Raw genomic sequence first — 23,606 nt, 5'->3', positions numbered from 1 at the left:
TTTTTATAAAGCCTTGATATACCCTTATTGCTGGTTAAATAAACTTTGTGTTTATAAATGTGCTTAGCCCTCTTGCCAGCTCTGGGACTCAAATGCTGGCTATGCAATATTAAGTAAGAGTGGCAGTTAACATAGCTGGGAGGAGAGCCTGGTCACGTGACCTGCCAGTCATGTCTGTCTGTCCTCCAATTATGGAGCTCTCTGCTGCTTAATGAGTAAAAGCACTCTGAGTTGAGGACAGGATGGTAAAAGAAAGGTTTGCCTCCATTCATAGAGCGCTTTTCATTGTGGGAAGCAATAGTACTGCTTTCATCAGTAGGGCATGGGGGCCGAAAGGGTAAGCATAGTCGGCACTTTTCTGTGACTGTTCAAGAGGCTTTCATTAACCCCTGCCGTACAGGAAGATCCCTGCTGTGGGTGGGGGGTGCAGGCAGAGGGCAGAAGATTTCACTGAACAGTGCAACCACTAGCCGGTGGCTTTATTAAAGAAACAGCCTAAATTATAATGGGTTAAACAGTCAGAATGAGGCACGTATGCAGTCATGTATCTGGGCTGAAGGATGCAAGTGTTGGGCTAAAGGATGCAAGTGTTGATACCTGTAAGTATTGAAATGTATTTATCACTTAAAATTAACTCCGTTGCATCTACACTTCTTATAAGGCAACAAAGTTAAAACCAAGACTTCACAATTGATTTGATTTTCTATGTTACCCTTACAGATGCCTTCCAAAAGCTTTTAGATTGTTACTCCTCTTGATCCCCTTACTGCTGCTATTGGGTGAGTGTACTCCTAATATTACAACTGAAAGTAAAAAGTACCGTCAGTAGTACCCTATGTAAGTGACACTTCATTTTTTTTTCCACAGCTGGAACACTTTAAGCAAGCAGCTACAAATACTGTAGCTGCTTACTTTTAATATATAGACACTTACCTGTCCAGGGAGTCCCCGATGTCAGCACCCCAGCCGACTTTCGGATCAGCTGCCGCCGCCATTTACTCTAGGGCAGGGCTTCCCAAACTTTTTTTGGGCTGAGACCCACTTCTGAATACAGTTATTTTTCAGGACCCACTTGCTTGTAATTGAATATTGTAAAGTGCTACAGAATTTGTTGGCGCTATATAAATGCAAATAATAGTGCATATTTTAAAAGGAGGGGGATGTTAAATTAAAATCAATTTACTACTTTTCAATTTATTATTGAATACACTTGCCAGATGTAAGGGCTCAGAAACCTGTGGCATATAAGCAGAGTTGTAAGTAATCAGCACCCTCACAGTAAGTACAGTAATCCCCCGCTACATCGCGGTTCAGTTTTTGCGGTCCCGGTAATTCGCGTTTTTTTTTGTAATGTTATTTTACTATATAAATCATTAAAAATGAAATATTTTTGTGTTTTCCATAGCTCTTGCTATGTCTCTTAGTATCTTTTATGTGTTTAAATGAGTTTCTATTGTTTTAAAAGTGTGTTTAAAGACCTTAAAATGCTTCTACACGTACAGTGACAGTAAAAAAACATGCCTACAATGCATTTTAATAGGGTTTTCCTATTTCGCGGAATTTCACTTTTCGCGGCTGGGTCCGGAACGTAACCCCCGCAATGGAGGGGGGTTTACTGTAATCGGCACCCTCACAGTATAAGGCAGGCAGGGGACAGAAATCAACCACCCCAGGAGAGTGATCAGCAGGCTATATGGCACTCACCCTCCTTCCACTCCCAGCGGTCCATAGTGAAGGTGAAGCCCCTGTTTGCCCTCTCCAGGGCCCAGCACACCTCACCCAGAGTCTCCATGATGAGGAGCTCTATGCTGGTCTTGGTGTCCTTGCTCTTCTCCTTCAGATCCTCTACTGTGGTCACAGAAGCTGCATTGAACTCCTGACACCGCCGGGCCACCTGGTCCTCCTATGACACCGAGGCTGCCGTCTCTGCCCGCTATAGCTGAGAGAATGCTGCCGCCAGTCTAGCCACCACCGCTGCCACCAGCAGGACTGAGAGCTGGTTCTGCACCCCATGAACATATCCTACATAACAGCCCACATAAGTACTCACTGATTCCCTCGGGGGAAATGCAGACCAGCCTCCGTAAACTGCATGGGCTGGGTCCTGAATCCATCGCGATTTGACTGCTCTGGCTCTCTGTAACTTGTGCAGACTCGCACATTACAATTTAGGCGGGCCGGCTCTCAGTGATTTACAGCTCAGCGCGACCCACCAGAGGGACGGTGCCGCAGCGCTGTGTCCCAAAAGTGGGGAAGGGTACCTGTCAAAAGCGGATATTCCCCCCCCCCCCCCCCTTAGAACCACTTTAATGGATAAGCTCACCTTTTGTTAGAAAAAAGAGAAAAAAAATCCAAAATGCACATTCTTATCTGCAGAAAGATGTGCATTTATTATTTATTCTGCAGCCATTCTGCAGAAATTCCCTTTGGGTGACCTATATATTTTGCAGTGATAATTTAACAAACCTCTTTTCTCTCTATCGTTAATAGAGAGCCCCCTATGCCTGATTGGTCGGGGGATCCTGTAGACCGCGTGGCGTGCCAAGGATGCGGCCATTTTCTTGTAGATCAGCTGTACAAGTTTGGCAGCCATTTTTTAGTAGTTTCCCATTGAAATGCATTGGGTGGCCATTTTCTCGGAGCCCAAGAACGCTGTACAGCAGTGAGTGGCAAGGCTTTACCTCTGGTGCTGACATAGGTACTTCCTCTTCTGTGAGAATCATTTTCTGTACACTTCAGACCGGCTCTGCTCTCCTGAATATCGGGCATTGGTGAGTCTGTTGGGGTCCCTGAAGGTCGCTCCCTCACTCCACTATATTGCAGCTTAGTGTACTAGGACTTGTAGTACCGCTGGTGCAGTGGCGTGGGGCTGTTTTTTGCAGTGTTCTTAAAGTGACACTGCGCTGTCCCCAGGTTAACATGGAGTCCCAGGAACAAGTATCACCTACGGATCCCCTCTTTGGTGCTGCGGGGACCTCTGGGTCACAACCCTTGTCTGCCTTAATGGCGATTTTTGAAACCCTGGTGTCAAGTTATTATGGTCCTAAAAAAGAGGACTAGTAAAAAGCACCCACTGGCCCTCACTTGCCTCATCTGTATCCTCAGATTCTGAGGTTGATATGGCCGCCACAAACGCGAGTTACCCTGGGGGGTCTGTGCCATCGCACTCTGATTCAGATGGAGAGGATGGTAATCATCTGCAGTGACATGGGAAAAAGCGCTGGTGGAGGCACTTAGTTGTCAGTGCAGGAAACTAAAAAAATGGCAGATTTTTTGGCACCCGCAAAACCCAGAGACGGTCAAGTTTTTCCTTGTCCTGAACCTTTTGATGAAATTGTCACTGAATAGCGGGGGCGCCTTAAACACGTTAGTGATGCCGAAGCGTTTCTCGAGGCGCTATCCCCTTGCGGCTGCTGTGGTAAAAAAATGGGACTGTTCCACTGAAGGTGGACTACTCAGTCTCCAGATTGAACAAATCCACTGTGATTCCGGTGGAGGAGTCTCTGTTCCTTTTAAGACCCTGTTCATAGAAGGATGAGACTGTCCGCCACTTACATGTGATAGTGGGCTCAATACTTGGACTGGTCTTCACGATCGCTCTGGTGTCCCAGACGATTACGGAATGGGCAAAGCTTGAGTGTTTTGGTAGTGGGACAGCTTCCTCTTGACTTTGCCGAACTGGCGGACAAAAGGGTCCAAGGTTGTAATGTGTCTTTAGATGCTGCCCCCCTGGCGGCTAGAGTATCCACAGTAGGGGTAACTATGAGATGCATGGTGTGGCTAAAAAGCTGGTCTGTGGACCAGGCTTACAAAGAGGCTCTGTCAGACCTGCCCTTTTTTAGGGGATCGCTTAATTGGTTGTTCTTTGGATGAACTTATCAAGGGTCTTACTGGTGGGAAGAGTACTCTTCTTTATCAATCTGCTCGGGCAAGGCACCTCGTCACAACAGGGTCCCTCTTTTTTAGCATATAAGCGGCCTTTTCGTGCTTCTGGCACGCAGGAGAAGGATCTAAGGCATTTAGATCATCTGGGGGTTCCTAGAAGACGTGGTCGGGTAAGCTGAGAGCAGGCCCCTCTAGTTCTGCAGTTAAGCCCTCTTCTGCATGAAGGGGCACCCTCACCCGTAACTGGGGTTGGGGGACATCTTTGTTTCTCTCCGGAACCATGGACCTTATTGATTCAAGACAAATGGGTCCACAAACTGATTCAGGTCTCGACTATCGGACAGATTATTTCCACCCAATCTATGCCTATGTCCAGACCAGTTCAGGGATCTACGAGAGGTGGTACAAGATTTGCTGTTGCAAGGGGTGATTGAAACCCCTTAGAAACACTTTCAAGGGTTTTACTCAAACATGTTCACTGTGTCCAGGAAAGAAGGAAAGTGAGTCCTATATTGGACCTCAAGGCTCTTGATCGCTTTGTGCAGGTACAGAAGTTTCAAATGAAGTCCATTCGCACGGTAGTGGTGTCCCCACACCAAGGAGACCTTTTGGCCTCTATCGAGTGGGCGAAGAGCATTATCAATTTGTGGCATTACCTTTTGGTCTCGCCTTCGCTCCCAGGGTCTTCACCAAAGTGTTGGCTCCGTATTGACATTACTGTAACAGCGGGGGATTGCAGTACTGTGGTACCTAGACGATCTCCTCTTAGGAGCAGACTCCCATTCAGCCCTGCTGGCCGACTTAACCATCACTGTACGGACTCTGCAAAAGTTTGGTTGGAACATCAATTCCAGAAATCTGCTTTAGTCCCATCCTCCAAATTGGATTTTCTCTAGCGCTCATTGACAGACGTAGTCCTCGGTGATACACCACCTTCGGGTTATGTTGCCTCCCACAGGAGCAGGACTAGACAGGAAATTAAAAAGCTCTGGCCACACCCCAGGGGCAGTCCCAGAGGGTATATCCTCTCTCTCTCTGCCTCAGCAAATCAGTTATTTTCTGTCTAGTTAGGAGTAAGGACCTAGATACCTTGCTGGGATCTTAGGTCCTGGCAAGAATTTTTTCTTAAAGGATTTTTTTTTTTAGACAGCTTTTTTTCTCCAGTGTTCCTGTGAGATCTTCAAGCAAGAAAGCTGAACTGGGCGACGGGCTGGATGTTGAGATCCGGTGGTCACCCCAGTTCAGCCTACGAGCGCGTGCAGGCCATAGCTCCGCGCTGGGTCGGCCGCGACAAAGTCCCATTAAAGGACTGTCCACGCGAGTTAAACGTCTCGCTGAAACGCCAAAGACCATGAGTCACGGCGTCCGTATCGGTCGACAGCCCTCCCGCCCCGGTGGAGAGGGGTACTGTCAGGAGTTGGTGCCCGCCTGGTTCCGGTATGGTGAGTAGTATGTTCCCCCTTTCCCCCTGATGGGTTTTGTGGTGAACGCGGGCCCCTCTCTGTATGGTAAGATAGAGTCCCTTTCTATCCTACAACATGACACAGATCCTCCTACATTGAGTGTGATTTTATGTGTGCAAAAAGCCAGGAGGCTTGGTTTGGGAGCTAACAATCTAATTGTATACATGTTTTAAAGATGTAATCTGTGGCATTCTGGGAATCTTATGGGTTAAGAATAAGCTACCTACCAGTCAGAAGCCACGGACATGTAGACTGCCTTCCTAATCAGATCTCCAGCTATTAGCAGGCCTCCCGAACGGCCATGCGGTCCGCCAGGGCGGGTACCGCCAACCACGCCATATCCCCATGCAGAGAGAGTGTTGTGTGCCCTGCAGCACACCGCTATTCAGTACGGGCCGCCGCCATTTCTTTTGCTGGATCGCACGAGCCGCCATTTTGGCGTAGCCTCGTGTCTCCAGCATGGGGGCGGCCATGTTTGAGGTGATCCAAACACCTTGTGGAGCTTGGGGGAGGCGCCGGAAGGCGTACAGAGGGGCGGAGCCGCCTCCTTTCTTCCTGGGCAGCCAGCCAAAAGACTTCCTGTTTGTCAAGACAGCGCTGTAACCTGTTGCAGTTAAACTCTGAGCATCAAGTGGTGAGCCTGGGGGTCTATCTCTCTCTCTCTCTCTCTCTCTCTCTCTCTCTCTCTCGATAGGGATCCCTAGCAGGTAACACTAAGGGGCTTTTGTGGCGCTGGGGGTCGAAAAAAAAAAAAAAAAAAAAAAAAAAAAAAAAAAAATTTATTTTTGAATTATATTATCCAGGAAGTGACTGGAATTATCATGGACCCTGCCACACATATTCCCCCACCTGTTTCCCTCGAGGGGGCCACGGGACCCGCCGGTGCACAGAGTATAGAGTCATTTACAGCAATTTTGGAGTCTATGGTGGCTCGGGTGGAGGCGGCCTGTCAGGGACGGGGGTCAAGGAAGCGACCCCCGCCTACCCCTATACCATCTGACACCTCTGACTCAGATTCAGAGGTGGTCACGGCAGTTGCAGGTTCCTCTGCAAGGGCTGTTATCCCAGTTAAAACACCCTCAGACAGTGAGGAGGACGCTTCTTCTCCTGCTATTATTCAGGAAGAAGCATTGGTGGACGCACTAGTTGTGGCAGTGCAGGAAACCTTAAAACTTGAGGCTTTACCGGCAGAGGCAACTGAAACAGAGATTCCTTTTGGTACTAATAAGCCCATCAAGACGATGAAGGCTTTTCCTGTACCTAAATGTTTCGGTAATCAGATTAAAGGAGAATGGGAGCATTCTAAACGTACCTTTACTATTTCCAAGCGTATTGCTAGACGCTATCCGTTTGAGGAATCCATCATTAAGAAATGGACGGTACCACCAGTGGTGGATCCACCTATTTCCAGGCTGAATAAAGCCACGGTTATTCCAGTGGAGGACACTTCGTCCTTTAAGGATCCGGTGGATCGAAAGATGGAAGCAGAGTCCCGCACCATCTTCTCTCTGATAGGGTCAGCTTTTAGACCAGTAATTGTTATTGGTCTAGTTTCCCAGACACTTACGGAATGGGCGAAAATGGTACGCCAAGATCTTAGGGGAAAAGATATTCCCCAGGAGACATCGGATTTGATGGAACAGATTATACAAGGGCTACAGTTTATCTGTGACGCAGCCTTGGACACTACTCCATTATTAGGGCATGCATCTAAGACAGCGGTGATCCTCAGACGTGTGCTGTGGTTAAAATGCTGGTCAGCTGACCTAGGTTCCAAGAAGACCTTGACAAATCTCCCCTTTCAGGGGAATCGTCTATTTGGGGCCAACCTAGATGAAATCATTAAGGATGCCACTGGGGGCAAGAGCACTTTTTTGCCACAGGCTGCTAAAGCTAAGGGACCTCGCAACAAGCGAGGACCTTTCTTTACCGCCCATAAAGGGCGCCCGGCTGGTACTAGCGGGAAAGGCAAGACTCCTCCAGGAGGGTTCAAGAAGGGCTGGTCGGACAAGCAAAGGACCAACCCAGCCAAACCCGAAGCAAAGGAGTACACAGCCTGAAGGTGCGCCCCCACCCGGTTTCAGGGTGGGGGGACGTTTTCACCGGTATTCAGGACATTAGATCGAGCATCAACCACTACTACCGGTGCGATTCTTCCCTTCCAACATTTAAGTACTACAGGAAGCGGTAGTTACCGTTCCCTGAATAGATCTTTTCCTTTACCTTTTCCTAAGATTAGTCCCGATACCTCACAGGAATCGGATCTGGTTGACCAGATAGGCCAAGTAGCCTCTAGTCGGGTGACTTCGGTCCCTGAGGTTCAACCAGAAAAGATCACCCTTCCTGATAACAATCAGGTATCTGATAAATGTGTGGGAACAGAAAACGACCAGACTTTCTCGGATGGTCAGGGCCAGATACCTCTAGGGACGCCTGGTTCAGATCCAATCAGCGCCAGTGGTCCTAGAAATTCTAGGCTGGCCTCCTCAAGCGGGCCTGGCCGACTTGCACATGCTAGTCGTATACGTTCCGTGGGAACTTCGTCTCAGGGAGTGTCTGTGGTCTCAAGGACCAATTTACCATCATGCTTTACAGTCGCTGGGTTTAATGGCCTGGCCATTGAGACCCAAGTACTGAAGGACAGAGGTTTGTCAGCTTCAGTCATTCCTACCCTTATTAAAGCAAGGAAAGCGACTTCCAGCAAAGTCTATTATCACACATGGAAAACTTATATTGCGTGGTGCGAATCTTTAGGATTTCCTCCACGTACCTATTCGGTGTCTCGAATATTGGCCTTTTTGCAACAAGGGGTTGAGCAGAAGCTAGCCTTGAGCACCATCAAGGGTCAAGTTTCAGCATTAGCAATCTTCTTTCAGAAGCCTTTAGCTACCAAATCCTTGGTGCGGAATTTCATCCAGGGGGTGCGGCACCTGGCTCCTCCAGTCCGCGCGCCCTTACCGCCTTGGGATCTTAATTTTGGTTTTGTCGGTTCTACAGAAACCTCCCTTTGAAAACATCAGGGAGATTCCCTTGCTTACTTTATCCCAGAAAGTGGCCTTCTTGGTGGCTATTACTTCTGCTCGCAGGGTGTCAGAACTGGCTGCATTATCATGCCAGTCCCCATACCTAGTGATTCATAGGGATAAGGTAGTACTTCATCCTAAGCCATCTTTTCTTCCCAAGGTGGTTTCAGATTTTCATCTGAATGAAGATATTGTACTACCTTCCTTGTGTCCTCAGCCCAAGCATCATCGGGAACATGCGTTGCATTCCTTAGATGTGGTTCGGGCAATCAGGGTATACCTGAAAGCTACGGAATCATTCCGTAAGACGGATTCACTTTTTGTGATCACGGATGGCCCCAGAAAGGGTTTGCCTGCATCTGCCGCGACCATTGCCAAATGGATTAGACAAATGGTGGTACAGGCTTATTCTATTAAGGGTCAGAGTCCTCCGTTCCCTGTTAGGGCGCACTCCACTCGAGCGCTCAGTACTTCCTGGGCCTTTCGCCATCAGGCGTCAGTGGTCCAGGTATGTAAGGCGGCCACCTGGTCGTCAGTACATACCTTTACAAAATTCTATAAAATTGATGTGACGGCATCGGCGGATGCCTCATTTGGCCGCAAGGTTTTGCAGGCCGCAATTTGAGGAGACCGGTGGTCTACCTTGAGGGTTTTTTTCTGTTTGAAAAAAAAAAAAAAAATTGTTTTCTCTTTTTTTGTTGAGTCTCATCATTAAGGATGAGCATTGTAAACTTCTAGTTGGCACCGGTTGGGCCTTCTAGATTGGGATTTGATTTCCATTTTCCCACCCCTCAGTTGTGATACTGCTCTGGGACGTCCCGAAGGTGGTGTATCACCGAGGACTACGTCTGTCAATGAGCGCTAGAGAAAAATGGATTTTTGTAAAATCTTACCGTAAAATCCTTTTCTCTTAGCTCATTGACAGACGTAGTCCCCGCCCCTCTGTTTTTTTGAGTTGGGTTAAAATCTCTAAAGACTGCTTTTTCACATAACTGATTTGCTGAGGCAGAGAGAGAGAGAGAGGATATACCCTCTGGGACTGCCCCTGGGTTGTGGCCAGAGCTTTTTAATTTCCTGTCTAGTCCTGCTCCTGTGGAGGCAACATAACCCGAAGGTGGTGTATCACCGAGGACTACGTCTGTCAATGAGCTAAGAGAAAAGGATTTTACGGTAAGATTTTACAAAAATCCATTTATCTGGGACTGACTCTGAACTCAGCGAGCATGTTTCTTCAGCTGGGCAAACTGCACAAATTCGCCTGCTGTACGGGAACTCGGAGCAATAAAGCTTTGCTTGATTCACTGGCCAAATCACCTTCGCGGGTGTCCGGTTCAGATTCAATCAGCCAATGTCTCTGACTTGACTTGCGTCAATCATCAAGGGGACACCAAGAATATCCTGGCGGCTCGAGAGGTGGCAGAGATCCAAATATGGGCAGAAAACTTTGCTGCAGCCCTATCCGCCCTGCTTAACCCCGGAGTGGAGAATTGGTAGGTGGATTACCTGAGTCGTCAGGTGTTGGATCAAGGAGTATGGTCCCTTCACCCAGAGGTGTTTCACCTGCTGTGTGTCCTGTCGGAGACTCCCATTGTGGGCCGATCTTCCATCCTGCTTTAAAGTCGCTGGCCTTAACGGCATGGCTGTTTAAAAGCCAGGTATTGAAGGATAGGGGTCTTTCTGACTCGGATATTGAATTTAATCCAAAGAGGGGTTGAGCAGCGGTTGGCCTTGGTACTATCAAAGGCCAGGTGTCAGCTCTAGCAGTGTTTTCTTCAATGCCCTTTAGCCACGTATTCTTTCATTTGCACTTTTATTTATGGTGTTCGCCAAATGGCTCCTCCGATACGATCGGTCCCTGTTATCTCTGTGGGATCTTAATCTGGTACTGTCAGTTTTTCAGAAACCTCCTTTTGAAAACGGAAATGACTCTGCTTACACTGTCATAGAAGGTAGCCTTTTTAGTGGCTATTACCGCTGCTAGCAGAGTATCTGAATTGGCGGCACTATTCTGCTGCTCACCTTATCTGATGGTCCAGAGATTTTTGCAGATTCCTACTTCTTTTTTTTTTTTTTTTTGCTCTGAAGTAATAGTGGTTTGTCTGTATCCATGAGAAATGTGGATGGGAGTGATTTTATAATCAATCAAGTGCTACATTTGCAGGGTTCTAATGAGGACAGTGTCAGGGTCTGCATCCCTTTGGGAGTATTTAATTAAAAATTACATTTTTGTTGCAGGGGATGCCAAAAATCTGACTTGTATCGAAGTGCAGACTTCTGGGAAAATTTAGTAAACCAGTCACAGAAGCAGGAAATTACATCTCTGGGGATGTTCAATACATCTGTGTACAGAATAACCTTCAGGTTGCCATATTGGATTGTACAAAAAATTACAGAAAATGTCAACATTAAATTACAGTAGGGCTTGTGCCGCAATTTTCTACACTAATATATATATATATATATATATATATATATATATATATATATATATATATATATATATATATATATATATATATATAATATATAATTTGTTCTTTTTCTTCCAGACAAGGTAACTGTTAAGCGATTGTCCAGAAAATTAGCTGTGGCGAGAAGCAGTATTTGTTTTTTTTTTTTTTTGTTAAACGGTTTTATTACATGCGATCAGCTGTGCGGTGCGAGTTTAGCCATACAGTTTGTATGGCTAAATTCGCATCGCACCCGGTGCAAACACGCACAGGAGGCATTTTTGCAGCCGCATCAGGATCGGATCGCACAGCGGTTCACACTTGTGCGATCCCATCCTGTGCGAACTGCACGATCGCACTGCGATATGCGATCAAACTGGGGGTGTCGTTAAGATTACATTGACACCCCCAGCGTATCGCATATGGCAGTGTGAACTGCCGGGGGTGCGTGTGCGATGCGGGAAAAGGCTGCAAATTCGCAGCCTTCCCGCATCGCAATAGTGTGACCCGAGCCTTATACAAAACAGTATAGCAGTATTGGTTTTTAAGACTCCATTCACACTGATCCGACTTGTCCGGCTGACAAGTCGCGGTCCATCACGCTCCCATTGTGCGGTACAGGAGCCGTTCTAATAGGAGCAACACAAGTCGCTCCGATTTTTAAAAAAGGGTCCTGTACTACTTCGGGGCGACCTGGAGAGATTTGCATAGACATTCATTTTATGAAGTCCGACCAGTGTTAATTTCGTCGACTAAAACTGACTAAAATGTTTTAGTCGACTAAATTAACACAATTTTAGTCGACTAAAATACGACTAAAATGGCATTTTAGTCATAAGACTATAACTAAAACTAAATCGAAATTTGCTGCCAAAATTAACACTGGTGTGTGCTCAAAGCTTAATACCATAAATAATAACATATTCGATTTTTCACTGCAGGACCAGCAGTAGTATATGAGTTTGGAAATTGTAGAGAAATGCTTAAATAATGCATTACAAATTACAATTGAACTACACCCATTCGATTTATAGATGATTAAAATGTAGGACGTTTTAGTCGACTAAAATGTACTGGAACGTTTTAGTCGACTAAAATGTACTGGAACGTTTTAGTCGACTAAAATGTACTGGAACGTTTTAGTCGACTAAAATGTACTGGAACGTTTTAGTCGACTAAAATGTACTGGAACGTTTTAGTCGACTAAAATGTACTGGAACGTTTTAGTCGACTAAAATGTACTGGAACGTTTTAGTCGACTAAAATGTACTGGAACGTTTTAGTCGACTAAAATGTACTGGAACGTTTTAGTCGACTAAAATGGGACTAAAACTAAATAGAAATTTGCTGCCAAAATTAACACTGCACGCGACTTCACAGGTCGCTCCCTAAGTCGGATCGCCGTAGTGTGAACCGACGCTAAACCTTCATATAGCACAACAATATTTTGTTATGATGGATTCAGTCAGTCATCTCTGTCAATTTGAACTTGTGTTTTTGTGTGTAACACTGGAGGATTATTTTATTGATGGTTACATGTGTTTATTTTGTGCAGGTCTCTGGTGGTGGGGCTTTGATACCTTGCTTGCCATGCTGCCAGCACTCAGGGGATTTACGTCATCTACAACACAAACAACTGAAGATCCTATTCCTAGCCTGAAGCCAGTGTCAGATATATATGTATCTGACCATGACAAGAAGGTAATATTTCCTCTCTAGTGGCAAAGCAAATTAAACTATGGATCAGATTACATCTGTTTTTGATAAAGCCTGCTTTTTTTTTTTTATATAGCAATTGGGATTTGCTTCTGATTTACAGCATTAACAACTAAATTTAGCTCTTGGAGAGCAGTGTGTACTTCTTGGGTAAAAAGCTATATCTTACACAAACCTAAGATTTACTTAACCTCCCTAAATGATTTGTGGGCCAAGAAGCAGGTAAAATAGGTTTAGATCAACACCCCCACAACCACCACCACCACACACAAAGGAGCCACAAGCGACCCTGGTCTGGAAATCAAAAATAGGAAAGTGGGAGGACGTCTTTGCCGGTTCCCGGTGTTCCGTGAGAATTACCTACCCTGTGAGAATTACCTACCCCTAGTCACTTCCGGCCAGAAGCATCTGAGCAGCGCAGCAGTGCGCATGCTCAGAGCGCCGGATACCTAATGGCAGAACAGAGGAGCTTACTAGTGCGCATGCGCACTAGTATAAAACGATCACGGTGTACCGTGAAAAAAACCTACCGACGCGGCACTTACCTAAAACAGCTGTGCTGACATACGAGTCATCCCCGCACCTGTCCCGGTCACTTCCCTGCTCTCGGCAAGTAAATATAAAAGCGGCTTTCGGCTCAGTGATTTATGTTTTCATACAGCCGCCGCCGCTTTTATATTTACTATCCGAGAGCAGGGAAGTGACCGGGACAGGAGCGGAGATCACTCGTATTTCAGCACAGCTGTTTTAATGTACCCGCTGCATTACATACAGTGCGGAGTACCGGAAGTGACGAGTGGTAGGTTTTTCTCACGGGTAGGTAATTCTCACGGAACACCGGACCCGTGGCTCTCCCGGATTCAAGATAAATGGGTTCACAAGGTCCTACGGTCGTGGTACAAGATAGTATTTTGATCAGTTCCACCGGTAAGGTTCTTCCCTTCCAATGTGGGACTGTCCCCGGATCTCTTACGGGCTTTGATGGGGGCAGTACAGGACTTGGTACAACAGGGAGTAATAGTTCCAGTTCCGTGTGCGGAATGTTTTCAGGGCTTTTACTCAAATCTGTTCACAGTGCCAGGAAGGAGGGCAATGTGCGTCCAATCCTGGACTTGAAGGTGCTGAATTATTTCGTACGGGTTCAAAAATTCAAGATGGAATCCATTCGCACGGTGGTGGCCTCCATAGACATCAAAGATGCCTACCTTCACATTCCCATTTGCGCAGGACACAAACGTTTTCTGCCCTTTGCAGTGGGCGAGAACCATTATCAGTTTGTGGCATTACCCTTTGGTCTCGCCTCTGCTCTCCGGGTCTTCACAAAGGTTTTGGCTCCGGTTCTGGCGCTGTTACGACAATGGGGGATATCGGTCCTGGGCTATCTGGATGACCTCCTTCTCCATGCGGAGTCTCCACAGGCTCTGATGACAAATTTGAAGATCACCATGAAATCTCTTGAAGAGTTTGGTGGCTTGTGAACCTGCAGAAGTTGTCCCTGGTTCCCTCCAGGAGACTGGACTATCTGGGCCTGACTTTGGATTCGTCCTTAGCCAAGGTGTTTGTCCCTTCGGAAAAACTCCACAAACTCTAGACAGCTGTTGCTGTCCAGCAAATGGTCGTCCCTTCGGACTTGTATGAGAGTTCTGGGATTGATGGTGGCATCGTTCAAGGCGGTACCTTTCGCTCAATTTCATACGAGGACCCTCCAGAAGGACATCCTTCTCAAATGGAACAGGAATCCTAATTCCCTGGACAATTAGTTCATATTTCAGGAGTGGGAAAATTGGCAGGCGGATTTCCTCACCCAACAGACCTTGGATCAAGGGGAATGGTCTCTCCATCCAGAGGTGTTTCACCAGCTGTGCCTTCATTGGGGCACTCCAGATGTGGATCTGTTGGTGTCCCGGTTCAACAGGAAAGTTCAGAGGTTTGTAGTCCGCTCCCGGGATCCTCTGCCAGACGCCACAGACATGCTGGTGGCCCCGTGGGGTCAGTATCAGCTGCTGTATGCCTTTCCTCTCAAGTTGCTACTGAGACTTCTTCGCAGGATAGAGGCGGCAGGAATTCCAGTCATTCTTGTGGCTTCGGATTGGCCTCGTCTAGCCTGGTATGCCGACTTGGTCAGGCTAGTCGCATACGCTCCATGGAGACTTCCTCTCAGGGAGGATCTACTGTCTCAGGGGCCAATCTTCCATCCTGCTTTACTGTTGCTGGCTTGGACAGCTTGGCTGTTGAAAGCCAGGTGCTGAAGGACAGGGGATTGTCTGCTTCAGTTATTCCTACTCTGCTTAAAGCGAGGAAAGCGACTTCTAGGAAGATCTAGCATCGTACGTGGAAGTCGTATATTGCGTGGTTAGAGTCCCTTGGGGTTCCTCCACGTTCTTACTCGGTGGCTTGGATCTTGGCCTTCCTTCAATGAGGAGTTGAGCAGAAGCTGGCTTTGAGTACTATCAAGGGTCAGGTCTCGGCCTTGGCAATTTTCTTCCAAAGGCCACTGGCCACTCATTCCCTGGTGCAAAATTTAGGAGATTCCCCTGCTTACCTTGTCCCAAAAGGTGGCCTTCTTGGTGGCTATAACTTCTCCGCGCAGGGTGTCAGAACTGACTGCGTTGTGCTGTCGTTCCCCCCCCCCCCCCTATCTGGGGGTTCATAGAGATAAAGTGGTTCTTCGTCCAGATCCATCCGTCCTTCATTCCCGAAGGTGGTTTGCAGTTTTCACTTAAATGACTATCATGTTGCCTTCCTTGTGTCCTAAACCAAGCCGTCCTAAGGAATTTGCACTGCACACTTTGGATGTGGTTCGGGCAGTCAGGGTGTACCTGACAACTACTGACTTTTCGTAAGTCAGATTCGCTCTTTGTGATCACGGATGGCCCTAGAAAAGGGTTGCCTGCGTCTGCTGCAACTATTTCCGGATGGATCAGGCAGACGGTGGTGCAGGCTTATTCGATTAAGGGTCAGGTTCCTCCTTTCCCTGTTAAGGCGCACTCTACTCTGGCACTTGGTGCTTCCTGGGCTTTTCGCCATCAGTCATCTGTACTTCAGGTTTGCAAGGCGGCTACCTGGTTGTCTATTCATAGCTTTACAAAGTTTTTTAAGGTTGATGTGCTGGCATCTGCGGCTGCCTCTTTTGTGCGAATGTTTTGCTGGCTGCTGTTTGAGGGGAGCCTTGGTCTACCTTGGGGGTTCTGTTTGTTTTCAGGTGGGTCTCCTCTTCTCGTTCCGATGAGTCCTATGTTTCCTGGTTGGCTATGTTTTAGCCTTGTGGACTTTTTTTTTTTTTTTTCTTTCTGCTTTCCCACCCCTCAATTATGGCACTGCTTTGGGACGTCCCTACTGATATAAAGATATGAGTCCTGCGTCTGTCAATGAGCGACAGAGAAAAATGGATTTTTGACTTATCGTAAAATCCTTTTCTCTTAAGCTCATTGACAGATGCTGTACCCCCCCCTCTATTTTGAGATAGGTTGGTGTGGTTTCTCTGACTCGGCTTTGATACAAAACTGACCTCCTATGGCAGAAACAGGGTATACCCCCTGGGACTGCCCATAGGTGTAGCTAGAACTTTTTTTTCTGCCTAGTATCCTACTCCTGTAGGGGACAGAAATACCCTACTGATATCAAAATACGAGTCCTGCGTCTGTCAATGAGCTTTAAGAGAAAAGGATTTTACGGTAAGTCAAAAAATCTGTTTTTTTTTTATTGCACATGATTGGGTGACAGGAATCAGCAGAGCTTCCCCTCAGATCTAGCGCAACTGCACTTGCAGTACACTTGCTGTGCAGACTATTTGCCTTTTAGTAGTTTGAAGTGCAACAAAGGATAAAAATAAGTAGTAGAAAAGGGGAAAAAAAAAGTAAACTAGAACTGAATGACATTTTTAATGTAACTATATATATATATATATATATTCTATTTTACAGGTTTATTTGAAATTGTATTGCTAACCGGTTTTTGTTAAATTAAGCTCATTATAGAAAATTGCTTTGACATTTCAGTTTTTCTTTGCCTTTTGTGGTGAGGATCAGGGACCTACATCGTTTAGTCAATGGTTATCTAAAAATCTGTAAACCTTTCAGGAACTGAATCTTCAGTTTGATGCTCGAATGAAGGAACTGGAAAAAAACTTTGGGTTAATGACTGCCCATCATAATCATCATTTGGAAGATTACAAGAAGCTGAAAGTTCTGGTTGTGGATATTCAAGAACAGATGGGAAAGATGAGTGACCAAGGTCACACGTCAAGTGTAATCGCCAGCCTTCTCGATGAGCGTTTTGCCAAAATAAAATTGGACTTGCATGAAAAATCTATGGTGAGCATTGTACACTTCACTAAAATGTTAACACAAACGTATTGGGTGGTTTGTAAAGTATAATTCAGAAACTGTGGGTACTCTGATGAAAAATATGACCATCTTCTGTGCCCTTTGACTTTGGTCTGCCCCCTCCCTCCTTATACACATTAGTATTGGCCCATTACTTTATGGGCAGCCTCAGCAATTGTTACTAAAGTATATGAGACCATTTTTGGCTGGAGCAAGTATCCACCAGAGCTGTTTGGTGTTGGCATTTCCAAGCACAGGGCTTTGGGGATCATTGTTAATTGTGATGTGATTCGCAGGTGTACTTGTAAGAAAGAGAAAATCTAACTTGCATGGCTGCATAGAAAACCTCTAAAATAAAATCCAACACCAGCCTTCGTTGTTTTACCTAACTGTTGTACTGGAGGGTGTGCGGTCTTAACCACCTGCCTACCGGCCAATGTATATATACGTCCTGCATTTTTAAACCTACATACCGGTGTTATGGCAGCAGATAGCTGCCATAACCCTGGTATTTTTTTAAACTGCAGGCAGTTGGCTTTCCGATAAGGGTGGTCCCAGCGGCAGATTCTCAAGTAGTTTTATAATATACGTTTGGGAAAAATAAAACCTATTCAGTACATTTCTGCAATACATGTACATTATAAACAAAATCTAAGCAATGCTAAAAATGGATCGAACGATACAAAAAAGATGATAAAGTGCAAATAGTGCTAGATAGTCAGCTGTTCATGTTATATTTTGGGCGTATATGACCATTATAATTTATGGTCCTACATATCCGGTAAGAGGCGCATGCAAAGTGTTTTGTTGGTGGTGGATCCCATTTTCATTTGCATCACGCAGTGCACTTTCTGGATGGTTGATTTACCTCACTAAAGGACTGTTCACTACTTATGGACTTTCACAGACTGATGTGTGAATTTGTGCTGTTTCGCCAGTTCTTTATATGCACAGTACTGTATATGTATATTTAGGCCATATGATCCTTTATGCAATTTTTAAGGATGCGTATTAGCACTATTTGCACGCTTTCCCTTTGTCTATTGTTAAAACGAATGTAACAAAAACTATATGATTCTTTATACATCTTTAAGGAGGTTATTCTAGCACTATTTGCATGCTTGATCTTATCTATTTTGTGGGGTTATATTTTTTTTTTTTTTGTGCTGTCTATTTATTTTGTTCACTAGCTGGTATCTCACAGTTAAGTGGCGCTGTCATTTTGTGGTATAAAACCAGGCGCAGATTTCTTACTTTTTAAAAAAAATCTCTGGTGCTGTCTGAAATCCAGTGTTTTTTTTTTTCATTTCTGTGGCACTGAAATCACAAGCAGAGTTTTCAGCCCTGGCCAGTTTTCATTTGCTGGCCTACAAAACCCCTCCCATTCTCCTCATCTTTATTACATGAATTGGCTGCTCCGTAGTCTAGCAGAGTAGAGCTTGGGATTTCAGTGCAGCAAAGGCACTGTTAGTCCAGTACAGGAAGTTGGGAACTAACTGAAATTGTCATGATTTTTTTTTTTGACCCTGATAAACACTTATGCTATTAGTCCCGGTTGTTGCCTTTTTGTCTTTGCATTTATTGGCAAATCTCTACATCGCTTCAATTAGTATAATGCATGTAAGACGTAAAATATATTTCTCTAGCGCTCATTGACAGACGTAGTCCTCGGTGATACACCACCTTCGGGTTATGTTGCCTCCACAGGAGCAGGACTAGACAGGAAATTAAAAAGCTCTGGCCACACCCTAGGGGCAGTCCCAGAGGGTATATCCTCTCTCTCTCTGCCTCAGCAAATCAGTTATTTTCTGTCTAGTTAGGAGTAAGGACCTAGATACCTTGCTGGGATCTTGGGTCCTGGCAAGAATTTTTTCTTAAAACATTTTTTAGACAGCTTTTTTTCTCCAGTGTTCCTGTGAGATCTTCAAGCAAGAAAGCTGAACTGGGCGACGGGCTGGATGTTGAGATCCGGTGGTCACCCCAGTTCAGCCTACGAGCGCGTGCAGGCCATAGCTCCGCGCTGGGTCGGCCGCGACAAATTCCCATTAAAGGACTGTCCACGCGAGTTAAACGTCTCGCTGAAACGCCAAAGACCATGAGTCACGGCGTCCGTATCGGTCGACAGCCCTCCCGCCCCGGTGGAGAGGGGTACTGTCAGGAGTTGGTGCCCGCCTGGTTCCGGTATGGTGAGTAGTATGTTCCCCCTTTTCCCCTGACGGGTCTTGTGGTGAACGCGGGCCCCTCTCTGTATGGTAAGATAGAGTCCCTCTCTATCCTATAACATGACACAGATCCTCCTACTTTGAGTGTGATTTTATGTGCAAAAAGCCAGGAGGCTTGGTTTGGGAGCTAACAATCTAATTGTATACATGTTAAAAAGATGTAATCTGTGGCATTCTGGGAATCTTACGGTGTTAAGAATAAGCTACCTACCAGTCAGAAGCCACGGACATGTAGACTGCCTTCCTAATCAGATCTCCAGCTATTAGCAGGCCTCCCGAATGGCCATGCGGTCCGCCAGGGCCGGTACCGCCAACCACGCCATATCCCCATGCAGAGAGAGTGTTGTGTGCCCTGCAGCACACCGCTATTCAGTACAGGCCGCAGCCATTTTTTTTGCTGGATCGCACGAGCCGCCATTTTGGCGTAGCCTCGTGTCTCCAGCATGGGGGCGGCCATGTTTGAGGTGATCCAAACACCTCGTGGAGCTTGGGGGAGGCGCCGGAAGGCGTGCAGAGGGGCGGAGCCGCCTCCTTTCTTCCTGGGCAGCCAGCCAAAAGACTTCCTGTTTGTCAAGACAGCGCTGTAACCTGTTGCAGTTAAACTCTGAGCATCAAGTGGTGAGCCTGGGGGTCTATCTCTCTCTCTCTCTCGATCGATAGGGATCCCTAGCAGGTAACACTAAGGGGCTTTTGTGGCGCTGGGGGTCTGAAAAAAAAAAAAAAAAAAAGTTTTTTATTTTTGAATTTTATATTATCCAGGAAGTGACTGGAATTATCATGGACCCTGCCACACATATTCCCCCACCTGTTTCCCTCGAGGGGGCCACGGGACCCGCCGGTGCACAGAGTATAGAGTCATTTACAGCAATTTTGGAGTCTATGGTGGCTCGGGTGGAGGCGGCCTGTCAGGGACGGGGGTCAAGGAAGCGACCCCCGCCTACCCCTATACTATCTGACACCTCTGACTCTGATTCAGAGATGGTCACTGCAGTTGCAGGTTCCTCTGCAAGGGCTGTTATCCCAGGTAAAGCCCCCTCAGACAGTGAGGAGGACGCTTCTTCTCCTGCTATAATTCAGGAAGAAGCATTGGTGGACGCACTAGTTGTGGCAGTGCAGGAAACCTTAAAACTTGAGGCTTTACCGGCAGAGGCAACTGAAACAGAGATTCCCTTTGGTACTAATAAGCCCATCAAAACGGTGAAGGTTTTTCCTGTACCTAAATGTTTCGGTAATCAGATTAAAGGAGAATGGGAGCATTCTAAACGTACCTTTACTATTTCCAAGCGTATTGCTAGACGCTATCCGTTTGAGGAATCCATCATTAAGAAATGGACGGTACCACCAGTGGTGGATCCACCTATTTCCAGGCTGAATAAAGCCACGGTTATTCCAGTGGAGGACACTTCGTCCTTTAAGGATCCGGTGGATCGAAAGATGGAAGCAGAGTCCCGCACCATCTTCTCTCTGATAGGGTCAGCATTTAGACCAGTAATTGTTATTGGTCTAGTTTCCCAGACACTTACGGAATGGGCGAAAATGGTACGCCAAGATCTTAGGGGAAAAGATATTCCCCAGGAGACATCTGATTTGATGGAACAGATTATACAAGGGCTACAGTTTATCTGTGACGCAGCCTTGGACACTACTCCCTTATTAGGGCATGCATCTAAGTCAGCGGTGATCCTCAGACGTGTGCTGTGGTTAAAATGCTGGTCAGCTGACCTAGGTTCCAAAAAGACCTTGACTAATCTCCCTTTTCAGGGGAATCGTCTATTTGGGGCCAACCTAGATGAAATCATCAAGGATGCCACTGGGGGCAAGAGCACTTTTTTGCCACAGGCTGCTAAAGCTAAGGGACCTCGCAACAAGCGAGGACCTTTCTTTACCGCCCATAAAGGGCGCCCGGCTGGTACTAGCGGGAAAGGCAAGACTCCTCCAGGAGGGTTCAAGAAGGGCTGGTCGGACAAGCAAAGGACCAACCCAGCCAAACCCGAAGCAAAGGAGTACACAGCCTGAAGGTGCGCCCCCACCCGGTTTCAGGGTGGGGGGACGTTTTCACCGGTATTCAGGACATTAGATCGAGCATCAACCACTACTACCGGTGCGATTCTTCCCTTCCAACATTTAAGTACTACAGGAAGCGGTAGTTACCGTTCCCTGAATAGATCTTTTCCTTTACCTTTTCCTAAGATTAGTCCCGATACCTCACAGGAATCGGATCTGGTTGACCAGATAGGCCAAGTAGCCTCTAGTCGGGTGACTTCGGTCCCTGAGGTTCAACCAGAAAAGATCACCTTTCCTGATAACTATCAGGTATCTGATAAATGTGTGGGAACAGAAAACGACCAGACTTTCTCGGATGGTCGGGGCCAGATACCTCTAGGGACGCCTGGTTCAGATTCTATCAGCGCCAGTGGTCCTAGAAATTCTAGGCTGGCCTCCTCAAGCCAGCCTGGCCGACTTGGACATGTTAGTCGTAGACGTTCCGTGGGAACTTCATCTCAGGGAGTGTCTGTGGTCTCAAGGACCAATTTACCATCATGCTTTACAGTCGCTGGGTTTAATGGCCTGGCCATTGAGACCCAAGTACTGAAGGACAGAGGTTTGTCTACTTCAGTCATTCCTACCCTTATTAAAGCAAGGAAAGCGACTTCCAGCAAAGTCTATTATCACACATGGAAGACTTATATTGCGTGGTGCGAATCTTTAGGATTTCCTCCACGTACCTATTCGGTGACTCGAATATTGGCCTTTTTGCAACAAGGGGTTGAGCAGAAGCTAGCCTTGAGCACCATCAAGGGTCAAGTTTCAGCATTAGCAATCTTCTTTCAGAAGCCTTTAGCTACCAAATCCTTGGTGCGGAATTTCATCTAGGGGGTGCGGCACCTGGCTCCTCCAGTCCGCGCGCCCTTACCGCCCTGGGATCTTAATTTGGTTTTGTCGGTTCTACAGAAACCTCCCTTTGAAAACATCAGGGAGATTCCCTTGCTTACTTTATCCCAGAAGGTGGCCTTCTTGGTGGCTATTACTTCTGCTCGCAGGGTGTCAGAACTGGCTGCATTATCATGCCAGTCCCCATACCTAGTGATTCATAGGGATAAGGTAGTACTTCATCCTAAGCCATCTTTTCTTCCTAAGGTGGTTTCAGATTTTCATCTGAATGAAGATATTGTACTACCTTCCTTGTGTCCTCAGCCCAAGCATCATCAGGAACATGCGTTGCATTCCTTAGATGTGGTTCGGGCAATCAGGGTATACCTGAAAGCTACGGAATCTTTCCATAAGACGGATTCACTTTTTGTGATCACGGATGGCCCCAGAAAGGGTTTGCCTGCATCTGCCGCGACCATTGCCAAATGGATTAGACAAACGGTGGTACAGGCTTATTCTATTAAGGGTCAGAGTCCTCCGTTCCCTGTTAGGGCGCACTCCACTCGAGCGCTCAGTACTTCCTGGGCCTTTCGCCATCAGGCGTCAGTGGTCCAGGTATGTAAGGCGGCCACCTGGTCGTCGGTACATACCTTTACAAAATTCTATAAAATTGATGTGACGGCATCGGCGGATGCCTCATTTGGCCGCAAGGTTTTGCAGGCCGCAATTTGAGGAGACCGGTGGTCTACCTCGAGGGTTTTTTTCTGTTTGAAAAAAAAAAAAAAAAATTGTTTTCTCTTTTTTTGTTGAGTCTCATCATTAAGGATGAGCATTGTAAACTTCTAGTTGGCACCGGTTGGGCCTTCTAGATTGGGATTTGATTTCATTTTCCCACCCCTCAGTTGTGATACTGCTCTGGGACGTCCCGAAGGTGGTGTATCACCGAGGACTACGTCTGTCAATGAGCGCTAGAGAAAAATGGATTTTTGTAAAATCTTACCGTAAAATCCTTTTCTCTTAGCTCATTGACAGACGTAGTCCCCGCCCCTCTGTTTTTTGAGTTGGGTTAAAATCTCTAAAGACTGCTTTTTCACATAACTGATTTGCTGAGGCAGAGAGAGAGAGGATATACCCTCTGGGACTGCCCCTAGGGTGTGGCCAGAGCTTTTTAATTTCCTGTGTAGTCCTGCTCCTGTGGAGGCAACATAACCCGAAGGTGGTGTATCACCGAGGACTACGTCTGTCAATGAGCTAAGAGAAAAGGATTTTACGGTAAGATTTTACAAAAATCCATTTATCCAAAATTTACTGTTAAACCCTGTGAAAACCTAAAAATATCCCCATTGTACTTCTACCTTTTAATTATCCCTTTGGTTGTTGGTGAGTGGGAGCTCTTTACCCAAAAGGATGACACTAACCAACAAAATATGCAATAATTTTTGCTTTTCTTAATTCTCTTTTGAAGCTAGGTGTTATTCTCATGCATTTTCAATTCTTCACATCCTAGGATGAGGACTCCATCGGTAAGAATCATGAAGCTCGCATCCTACACTTGGAAGCTTTATTGACCAAACTATCAGAGGTATGCAGCCTGGATACTGCAGGCTAAATGCTTTTCTTTGAGCGTCCTGAAGGAGAACAGGAAGCATTC

At 46.3% G+C, this 23,606-nt stretch overlaps 1 protein-coding gene across 1 annotated transcript in view; it reads left to right on the top strand.

The window, feature by feature from the left end:
* Nucleotides 1–23,606, top strand: part of SUN1 (Sad1 and UNC84 domain containing 1) — a 135,659-nt gene that overhangs the window by 84,223 nt on the left and 27,830 nt on the right. The window contains exons 12-15 of the mRNA XM_082260650.1: nt 721–779; nt 12,377–12,522; nt 16,617–16,850; nt 23,463–23,537. Of these exons, the coding sequence (XP_082116776.1) occupies nt 721–779; nt 12,377–12,522; nt 16,617–16,850; nt 23,463–23,537 (514 nt within the window). The remainder of the gene's footprint in view (nt 1–720; nt 780–12,376; nt 12,523–16,616; nt 16,851–23,462; nt 23,538–23,606) is intronic.

The sequence above is a fragment of the Pelophylax lessonae genome (genome assembly GCF_965119305.1).
Source record: "Pelophylax lessonae genome assembly, chromosome: 6".
NCBI lineage: Eukaryota > Metazoa > Chordata > Amphibia > Anura > Ranidae > Pelophylax > Pelophylax lessonae.
Note: the sequence above shows the minus strand (reverse complement) of the source record. Positions and strands in the feature narration are given on the sequence as shown.